At 38.5% G+C, this 11,306-nt stretch overlaps 1 protein-coding gene across 1 annotated transcript in view; it reads right to left on the bottom strand.

Moving 5' to 3' along the window:
- Positions 1 to 429: 429 nt before the first annotated feature.
- Positions 430 to 11,306, bottom strand: part of PNKD (PNKD metallo-beta-lactamase domain containing) — a 72,671-nt gene continuing 61,794 nt past the window's right edge. The window contains exons 6-9 of the mRNA XM_063429263.1: positions 10,520 to 10,683; positions 5,447 to 5,533; positions 1,768 to 1,883; positions 430 to 1,429 (exon numbers count right to left, since the gene is read on the bottom strand). Of these exons, the coding sequence (XP_063285333.1) occupies positions 1,256 to 1,429; positions 1,768 to 1,883; positions 5,447 to 5,533; positions 10,520 to 10,683 (541 nt within the window). The 3' untranslated portion in view covers positions 430 to 1,255. The remainder of the gene's footprint in view (positions 1,430 to 1,767; positions 1,884 to 5,446; positions 5,534 to 10,519; positions 10,684 to 11,306) is intronic.

Genomic DNA, 11,306 nt, shown 5'->3' with positions numbered 1-11,306 from the left:
TACCACAAGCCAACTTTGCCGGCTGTGCTCTTCAATGTACCTGTCACCTAGCAGTATTTAACAATATGACAAGCAGAAAAAAAACTTGATCTTTATATCGTGCCTAAATAATTGCAAGAAAATGTATAGATCAAGCACTGATGTTGTTTTAAATGTAGGAGCTTTACCTCTATATGGAAGCACTATGTAGTCCCCATATACAAACTGATGAGCACAGAGAATTGCATGCTGATGTAATAAATGCAGCTGACATCAATTCTCTTTTTTTCTTGAATTATACATTTGCTTTCAGTTCTGCCAGCGCAATGTAAAGAGCGGCGTCAGTTTACCATAAAGAACCTTTTTTCACATGTAAGAAGTCTGAATGTGTTGTTTCTTTGATCCCACCAATAAAAAAAAACCAAAAAAAAACCCCCAACCACTAAAAAACAAACAAAAAAAACACGCAGTATCTGTAGAGACCAGCAAGGGGCCCATAGGCACAAGCTATTCCATAACAAAATGACCTCACTAGGGTTATTTCCACCAACCCATTAAGTGTAAGATCTCGGTGCCAAACAAAGATAAATGTGGGAGTTAATCGGGCTCCCAATGTAACTAACCAGTGCTTTGTTCAGCAGTATGATAAAATCCAGTTTACTTAAATAATAAAATTTCAAATTCTGGACTCAAAGATGCTGCTTCACGATGCAAAGCATTGGACCCACTTAATTACATGCTTTGTCTCAGAGCCAGCTTGTTTTCGATCTTAATGTACAGATTGATATACGTGCAACAGTCTTCATTCAACCAAAGCAGTTCAACCAAAATGTAGCGTAAAAAGGATCAGGATTTTAAACCTGAATGGTGCCGGTTAATGTCTTGGTTATGATTAATCGAAACCCGTATGATTGAACATTGTCCTATAAAGTCTAAACTCTCCCACAAAATCCAGCTTATCCAGATTTTTCAGGTTTAACATTGTCCTATAATGTCAGAACTGTCCGACAGCAATCCAGATTATCCATCATTTTTCCAACTCATACAGTTGTAAAATCCAGAACAGGAAGCATTAAAACAGAACATGATTGTGGAATGATGGTTGGGATGAAGAACATGACAAGTTAGGAGACTTGGATAACGTTTGCCCCTCTACAAATATTGAATATCAAAGCGACACATCAGTAGCTAACTGCTAAGGGGTATTTACTAAAAACATATATCCAAATCTTCTTTATGCAAGATACTGCAGGGTACGGCATTCCTTAGAAGAGGACTATCTCCCTTTGAAGAGGTCTTTTCTCCTCCTGACCTCCTCCAAGATTCTGGCACGAAAGTGACTCCATTCTTCATCCTCTCCTCGCTGGAGGTCAAGGGCCAGGTGTAGATCTTGGCAGTGAGTCCGTAGAAATGGGTTATACTCTTTCTCTTCCCCAAGGGTGGAGGGACACTGGCAGGAGGACAATAAACAGAGTTTAAAATTTAAATAGAAAAAAATTGTAAACAGAAAAAGCACAAAATAACCCCAGGCCTAATATGCCAAGATGGCTCTATATTTGTCTGCTCATACTTTTGTTTTAGCAGACTACAGCTACAGTTGCTTCCATAGCAGATAACAACCAATTATACTTTCACCGCACTCAGAACATTTAGAAAGATCCCAGATACTGTATACATGTTAGACGTAGTGACTGTATCATGCTCACACTAATTGTCTCTGAGAATCTTAGGGCTCTGCACTGTATTTAGGTTCCACCTGCTGCCTCCCAGCTCGCCCCCCATTCTCACCGTGCATTTTTTCTCTAGTCTGTGCTGTAAAACCCATTGAAACTTCCGATCTCGCACAGTATTCTCTGGTTCCACTACTGCTGCAAATGTTAGGTTGTCTGCCGCATACTCATGGCCTGGAAAGTCGAAAGACAGCAGTTAGCGCATGGCGTGCAGATATACGTAGCTTGTGTTTTAAATGCATTGCTAGGAAAACCTATTTCATCACAGCATTTGATGTAAAAAAATAAAATAAAAAATAAAATAGTGCATGCAGATTAACTGGGACTGGTTTTATATAAACCTTTATCAAAAACAGAATTTACAAACTGTATAATGGAATAATAGGTGTCATTTGCTTAAAATAATTAGGCATAGCAAAAATATCTAAATATTGCTAAAAACAAAAAACAAAAAAACAAAACACCTAGGCATTTAGTAGCACTACTAGATTTTAATTAGACTAAACAGGCACTAATAGATTGCTGAGATCTCCTGGCATTATGCAGAACTCCCATACATTGCTTAGAACCTCTAGGATTTATACAGATACCTAGACATTTCTTCATCAGCATCCCATCTAACCCCCTTGAATGACTGATTCTACACTATATTCTAATGTGGGTCACGTCACCAATGACAGTCAGGGGATTATGGGAAATGTCACCTATTATAGTGGAGAGCCAATACGAGACACTCTGAATATTTTTTTTTTATATTTCAAATTTTAAGCCATATTTTTGATGCCATATGTTTAACCCCTTAAGGACACATGACATGTGTGATATGTCATGATTCCCTTTTATTCCAGAAGCTTGGTCCTTACGGGGTTAAACCCAAATGAAAATTCAAATAAATAGCACAAGTCTTATAGAGAAAGATAATGGTCACTTTATTAGGATTCATTTCAGTCTGTTCCAACCTGCTCTCCCACTGAGGCTCCTTACGCTATAAATCTTAAAAATCCCCCAGGGGCTAAAATATTTAATTACAACGTCTAATATCCATAGAGTGGATTAATCACATCATTTATTTTAATTACTTGATAGAACGCAATGTATAATGGTTTTAAAATTAATTTAAAAAAACATGTGTTATTTATCACACAATAAAATACATGAATCAGATATAAATCTGTGATAAACACATGCAAACACAATGTTATTGTAGAAACATAAGTCATTCATTGGTGTCTAAGAGATGTATAAATGTGATGCACACCTGCCGTGAGCTGGTGTCTGTATATGTAATGACAATTTATCGATACATTGTGACAGCCACATCACTAACAAGTACAAATGCATAATTAAGATGTTGTTCCATTTGCATGGTGTGTACATTCTGTGTTTCATCAGACATAAAAATAAATACTAAAAAAAATCACATCAACTAATACATAAAGTATGATATCTTTTTTTATACAAACCCCTAAATCTCAATAATAGAAAAGCTTGAGACTGGAGTGGTCTCCAATGCTTCTATATGAGAAGCATTGTATTATACAATAACCATCAATAATAAGGAAGTAAATACTGGGTGGGGGGAGGGGGGTACCTTCTCTCGCTGCACATCCAGTTTGACGGCTAATAAAAAGCTAAGTTTTAGGGCATGGGAATGTTTATGCAAATTTTAGCAAATTCTTATTTTTGCAGCAAATAATTATACGCATAAAAACCATAGGCATTTTTTTGGAGTTACCCTTTTAATACTATGCATATATTATTATTATTGTTAATATTATTATTATTATAATAACACATTTTACTTTCCTGCTGAAGATTCCTATGAGATGTTGCCTCTCACAGCTAAATCTAGCCGACATCTTTCAGCCAATCCAGCGCTTACATTATTTTATATGAGAGGCTCTGCATATCGAGTAAACATGTAAAAAACTAACAAACTGCAGCACAAAAACATAGAATTAATTGTTTCTTCTCTAATAACTTCCTCCATGAACTGGGTTAGATTTCGGTTTTAAAATATAGTTACTGCAACACATGTTTCCTATTTAGTTTCCAAGTAAAGAGGGAATGTTACTTTCCATTTTCCAGTGTCTGAGATTTGTCAGTGTTTGTGCATGTTCTGTTTGTGCAGGCGATCATGCAGCGCAAGGAGTCTGTAGGGGCTGAGCTCTTTCTGTGTCCTCTGTGGGATTATCACAGTATTAATTCCGTTTACCAAGGACAGACCCTAATATCACCGCTGCAGTTTTATACTTAGTGGAATATTCCTCTTAGTAATTGTCGTTTTGGCGTTTATTATAGCTATGGGATTTCCAAAGCTGCTGCTAAAGGCCTCGATTTGATATTGTTGGGTACGCTTTCCAAATGATGTGATATATTTGGATAAACGTTTAAAATTAATTTATCAACATAAAATATAAAAACAAATCATAGACAAAAAAACAAACCTCTATTTAGATTACAAAAAATATCAAAATAATACTGCAGTCATTGACACAGGCAGAACCAAAAAGGTGGCATAGTGGACCCAAACTGGGTCTTTCCTGCTGAATATATGCGGTTAGTTAGGGCGTATGTATGGGGAGTAATTTGTTAATGAATTTGTTTGGAGAAAATGCCAGCTATAATAAGAGCACATAGCAATAAGCATTCATTCTGAATTTCTGAATGTATTTCTAACCTTATCAAATTAATAAATGCGTTGTTTGGTTTATAAATATATGTAATGGTGCTAAATGCATAAAAAGTAGTAATTTTGTGACGCAGTGTTTTGCCTCATTGTCTGTGTCTCTGACTGATCACATGACCAGAGTCAATAATAAGATGTTCTCTGTTGCCTTAGAGACGGTATGAGTGATACCCAGGTTTATCACGCTGAGAACACTGGCAATGATGGAGCTCTATGACTGATGACAGATTTCCATTTTCTCATAGATCTGAACGGCAGATGTCTAATCTGGCAGAAAATACTCTGAATTTATTGGAAATGTTAGATGAACACAATGCTGCTTTACTGAACACAATTTTACAGGAAATGCCACAAACTATACGTACATCTACCAATATCTATATATTCTATACATAACTCCCATTCACATGCTTTCCTGCCGTTGGTAGGATTAAAACAGACAACAGAAATTCAAGAACATAATGACAGGCATGTGATGCAGAGGGTAGAACGCCTTGTGTGCCAAAGCGGTAGAAAGGGTTAAATCCCTCTGCGTGTAATATAGAGTGTTTGCTTATAAAATAGTGATTTGATGCCATTATGTAATTCTATTTGGTTTCCAGACAGAGAGGGATGAGCTCCAGCAGGTTCTGATAGAGCCCCCCCCCCCCTCCCCAGTGTTTACTATATTTAGAAAATGCAGTATTCCGAGTACATGAAAATTTGTGATAATCTGCAACACAGGTGCACTGACATGTTCACGGTACTAAAGGAAAAAAACAAAAATTCTCACAGTCTATTCCTCTTCAAAGGTCAGTCTAGTTTTATTAATCAAAATATCGCTTTTTTTTTTTTTTTTTTTTTAAATGGAGCGGTATGGAAAATATGGATAACACAAGTAATCATGGTTTTATGTCTTTTGATTCAAAAATACTCAAGTCAAATGTGTTCTACTTGAACAGTTTGCTGACTCACCACTAGGAGGCGGTAGAGTTACATTGTTTCTCTAGGACTCAGCAAGCACACACACACAATATTTATTTATTTTTATCTGATTTTTGATACATACCGGGCCAAAGAAGAGCATTATCACTGAGAGAAGCCACCGTATCTAGTGACGCCAGCATGGTTTGTGCTGATCCCTCAAACATCCTCCCTGCAGACAGAAGAGACAATACATTCTCAGCACATGCAGTGGAAATAAACTAGACAGGGTGGCTAAGGAGCCCATTGCAATGTAGATGGCGCAGCGTAACAATAGCCGGGTCAGTGCGATTCAGGATGGATCAGCGGTAGCCATGGCAACTGAGCTAAATACACTTCTCTGTGCCACAGTATGGCTCTGTGTATTGTGATAAAGGAAAAGATTTAATGTTAATCGGTAGCCACTGTGATAGGATGGAGTAACCTTCCGCTCACTGTGGCTGCCTGAGGATGATAGGAAATAAAGTCATCCAGAGGCTGTCAGAAAAAGCCACCCATGGGTGAGAGGCACATCTAGGGAACTCCTTTTATGTAGAGCCATGGAGCCGTACGCCATCACCATCTGTACGCTTTGTTTAATTGTTTTTAATACATGCAAGAGAATAAAAAAAATATTTAATACATTGTTCATTTTATTATTATGCAAGTGATCTGTTTGTTTTTTTACGGTTAGTTAAACAATTACCAAATTATTATTTTTTTGTTAAATTGCTATCTACAGATACTGACAGGAAGCATAAATATAATTCATTATTCCATAGCCAAGAAAATACCCACACGGGGTCTTGTGGTCATTTGTTTTGCAAAGAACTTGAAAGTTTGTCCAGTTGGTTACAGCAGCCATCAAAATATATATTTCCACGTAAAAAAAAAAAAAAAAAACACACAAATCCAATATTGATTTCTTTAAAAAAAAAAAAATAGAATACAGATTGTATAAAACAGACACTCCGAGACATAAGGAAGGAATGTATGTGAAATTTCGCATTCCAAACCAGCATGTAGAAATATCTCAGTTACAGTGAGGAGAAAGTTATTAAAGGGGCACAAATTAAAACGTCCCAGGTCCTTATGTGAGCAGCTTAACACATAACTTTTTCTAAATACTTTCATTAGTCCCTGGCCTTATCTTATAGTTAGGATAGCCTTATGCCTATCCCACGCATGCTTAAACTCCTTTACTGTGTTAACCTCTACCACTTCAGCTGGAAGGCTATTCCATGCATCCACTACCCTCTCAGTAAAGTAATACTTCCTGATATTATTTTTAAACCTTTGTCCCTCTAATTTAAGACTATGTTGTCTTGTTGTGGGAGTTTTTCTTCTTTTAAATATAGTCTCCTCCTTTACTGTGTTGATTCCCTTTATGTATTTAAATGTTTCTATCATTTCCCCCCTGTCTCGTCTTTCCTCCAATCTTTCAGTGTAGCATGCTCTGGTCCCTTTTTGTATGCTTGTGGACAAAAATAATTTGATGTATTGAGTAAGAGATGGGGGGTGTCTATTTGAGGGAATAGAGCCAGCTTGTGGAAGAGGGTAAATGCCCTGGAGACCAAATCTACACGTCAGTCGGGTTACCCAGATGTTGCAATGTAAGTTCTGAGCATTCACTGCCACGTGAAAAATGTGCAGAGGTATACCGCCTTCATCTGTCCTTTACCTCTCATTCACACTCCATCTAAAATGTGAGTCTCCAATTTAATGTCAAAAACAAAATAATAATTCCACACTGTACTAGGTATCATTACTTTAGGCTCATCATTCTGATTGACAAGAGCCAAACAGTATCTCTTACTAACCCTATATAGCTAATTAATTATCATACATTCATTTACACACTGTCCATAAACATGCATTCACACAAAGATTATATCACATATATGTCTTACCTTAGTCCAAGGTTTTAATTTGTCCCTTGTCCCTACACATGGACGATCTAGTTTTATTTATGTATATATTTATTTACTTCTACTCTTTCCTGTATACAAATATTAAAATGTTTGGATACTCTGGGTGCAATTTGGATTTAGGAATTCTGGAGAATTGACAATGGTCTGCAAATTTTAAGCAAACATTTTCTAATTAAATCTCCTACTCGGCTATTTTTCCAGCTTCAATATATGTCCTAAAATCAATATTTTGATTGTTAATTCATCACAATTTCAGAGTATGTAAAAAAAAAAAACAATACAAACATTCAGAAAATGGATAAAATCCTACTACAGCCCTCACTCCCCTCTCCCAGACAGCCCTCCAAACATCAAGACATCACATCTTATTAAGGTCTCAGTCAGAGACTTGGGATCAGACTCTAAGCCCCAATTTAATGCTCATTATTCCTGGCAGCAGCAGCCCCAGCTCTGTAGGAGGGTCAGATGCATTCTAAAAGAAAGATTTGATGGAGAGAATGGCTTCCAGTCCTCTGAGCATTGCTAGCTATTTGTGTATAAAGAAAGCCTCAATGACAGATTGCTGCATTCTGTGATGTGAGGTGGGGGTGGGCACATTGATATAGACACAGTTCCAGCAAACCGTGATTGGCATTCTAAGCCATTCAATCTGATGAGCACCAACTCCTGACCAGGGCTAACAAAGAGACTTTTTGTAATGTAGCATTTTAGGGAAAAACAGTCCAGGCTGAAAATGTACTAAATTGGAGAATTATTTTCTCTAGTTGTTCTGGCCTACAGTTTGAAATTTCATTTTCAGTTTTCCCCAAATTCCTGTTCGATTAAAATGCTAAACAGAAAAAAAACAAAAAAAAAACAACAACTCTTTTTGCATTTATTAGCAGCACAAGACCCAAATCAGGACTGCACCACCAGATCCGGGACACTTGACAGGGAACCACAGCTATCACGAAGGATAGGAAAGATTCCGTGTGCAGCGTATAGTGTACAAACCTGTATTTTATTCTTCCAAGTGTGTCTATTATATATATTTTATTTGTTTTTCATAATTCTTAAATTTTTGGGTTAATATTGTAGGTTTTGTTTAAGATTACTTTACCTTATAGATTTATCTTCCAAGAAACACATAGTAAAATCTAATTAGTGCTAGCTGGATTCTATGCTTAAGCTCTTTTTTTCCACGACTGACTGAGTAACTGGACTGCTGGTTAACATCAATTATAAGCAATTCTTTTATTTATTTATTTTAACTCCCCTCTAATACATCTAATAGCCCCCCTGGTCGCCCCCAAAGCCCCTAAGGTCCTGGGCGCCAACATCTTTGTGTGGGTAAATGAATTCCCTATGGGACACGTCATCTGCCCACAGTAGATAGCGCTGTGAATTTCCCACGCATGCCCAGTTAAACACTTGGGCATGGGAACGGGAATTTCATCTATTCATTTATTTGTCAGAAAGACGAATGAATGAATAGAAATTTAAAACGAACAAAGACCGAATGCCAGTGTTCGCTTGTTGGTTCATTTATTAGAAGGAGGGAGCTGTCGGCTTGCATCTCCCTCCTTGTAATTTGTAAAAAGAAGCATCAGGGAGCTGTGCTCCATGCTACTTCGTAACTCCCCACATGTCCTCCCTCACTATTTACCTATCAGAGTGCTCTTATTTGGTTGGCTTAAACCAACCAATCAAAGCCCTCTGAGTCAAATTGCAGGGCGTAGAAAGGCTTTGTAAGCCTTTATCTGCCCTGTGAAGCTCAGTTCGCTGGGTGAACATTGATTTTTTATTTTTTTTAGTGTTGGGGTTTTTCTAGTGTGTTGCTTTTGGGGCACTTGGGTCTTTTTTTATTTTATAAATTCAGTGGGCTTTATGGATTTTAATTTGGCCTTTTTTGGGGCCGAAAAAAAAAAGACTTCAAATGGCAGTATTTATTTTTATTTACAGGGAAATTTATTCCCCTCCCCCAGGGCCCATAGTCACCCCTCTCCCCCCCCAGGTTTTTTATTTTTAAATTTAGAGCCCCCACCCACCGCAAATGGGTGGGGGCCGGGACAATAGGTCCCCCCCCCGTTTTATCTTGGGGGCCCCACCCTCTGCAAAGGGGTGGGGTCCAGGGGGAGGACAATAGGTCCTCCCCCCATTATCATTTAGGGCCCCCACCTGCCGCTAATGGGTGGGGGCTAGAGGACGGTACAATAGGTCTCCCTCCCCCGCCCCCCCCATTTTATCATAGGGTGGTGCACGAGTGGTGGCTCGGGGGGGGCGGGGAGAGACACTAATTGTTATAGGTGGGCGCTTTATTAGAGGTGTGAGGGGGTCTTTTTTACAACAGTGAGCAGCTACTGGCTGCTCACTGTTTAGTAGACATGCCCCTACTCGCAGCAAGCGAGTAGGGGCAGATTAATTACTAATACCAAGTAATTCTTACTTCTTATTAGTAAAGTTGGCTGAAAGACCAGTTTAGGTCTTTCAGCCTTTTGGTAGATAGCTCCCTAATACCGTGGGAATTAGGGAGCTATTTACTAAGCGGCTGCAAAATGCAGCTGCGGCACGAATAGGTTCGGAGTTTCATTCATTCGAATGAAATTCCGATACGAAAAGAAACAAACTGGTCATTCTGTTAGGACGGAATTCGGTAGTTTCGCCGGCCTCCCATCTATATGACAGGAAGCTGGGGAATAGTTAAAAGAAGCATCGTTAGATCAGGTGAGAATTGTGAGGAAATTTCTTTGACCGCGAGAAGTGGGTTAAAGCTGGTCAAGTGTAGGAAACCTCCATAAAGACAAAGTAGTACCTACTTTGTCTTATGTTTTAAAGAAAACTAGAGCAGACAGGAAGAAATGAAGAACATATCCTGAGAGAGGGAGATAAGAGGTAGCGATTAAGGAAAGGTAAGTTTGGCATGACAGTGCCGCATTAAAGTACAACAACTCATGATTTACATATTAAAGAAACACTCCAACCACATCAGCTTGCTTGGTCAATGAGCTAAACCCGGCACCACTAGGCTTAGCTCAGACAAATAGCTCGCCCTCCCACTCTCCATAGGAAGTAGTAGCGGCAGGGAGCAGCAGCAGTCTCCAGGTAAGAAGTCTCCTTACAATGGGAAGGAGGCATCAGGCAACTCCTGGTTCCAAAACCACTACATCACACAGTTATCGTCTTTGGAGTACTCCTCTAATAATTTGCAAACAGGTCACCCTAGAAAGTATCCAGAAACCAGTTAATTTATTTAAATATCTCACACTTACCACAGCCAGCCAGGAAAAGCAGATCTCCAGAAAAGAGGCAGTCCGGTCCATCTCCTGACTTGCCATCCAGCAGATAAATCATGTGACCAACTGTATGACCCGGGGTAAAAAATGCCTGGAATTGCAGCCTTCCAACGGTTATCTGTTCTCTGTCTGTTAGAGGACTGTAACAAGACAAATTATCACAATTATTAGAGAAACTGGCCCTCAAAAACATACTTTTACACATAAAGTAACACAAGATAAGGAGAACCCTACTCATAGGAGCTTACAGTCTAGTCTGGGTGGGTAGATGTATGATCAATTCTGAATAATAAATAATATACATATATGGTATATATAAATAATTGGGTATTCAGAACAGAAAAAAAGATGAATACTGTGCTAACAAATGCTAAAAGGAACAGCTGTACTCATAGATCTCAGATTATGGATCCACGCCAGCTAATTATCCTCTGAATGGTGTCAGAAAGTAATCGGGTACAGGGAAATCAGAATAGGATATTGTGGCCTCCACAGTGCAAGAGAATGAAGACCATCAGACATTATGAGGAAGAGCATGCCAGCCACTTAGAATGCAACTTCAATCACTGTCTGCCATAAACGACTCACTAAAGGTAGTGTTTTATTTTCTCCCACATTAGAGTGCCTTCTTTTTGTCCTTATTCATACTTCATTTACTCCCGATCTCCTTTTCCCAATAAATCTGACAGACATACTCCTATAGAATTGTTTCAAATGAATTAAACACAGCTAGAATCTACGATGGAACCGCCCCCACGACGAG

Source organism: Pelobates fuscus, chromosome 8 (genome assembly GCF_036172605.1).
Source record: "Pelobates fuscus isolate aPelFus1 chromosome 8, aPelFus1.pri, whole genome shotgun sequence".
Taxonomy (NCBI): Eukaryota; Metazoa; Chordata; class Amphibia; order Anura; family Pelobatidae; genus Pelobates; species Pelobates fuscus.
The sequence above is the reverse complement of the archived record's forward strand: the minus strand, read 5'-3'. Positions and strand labels throughout refer to the sequence as shown.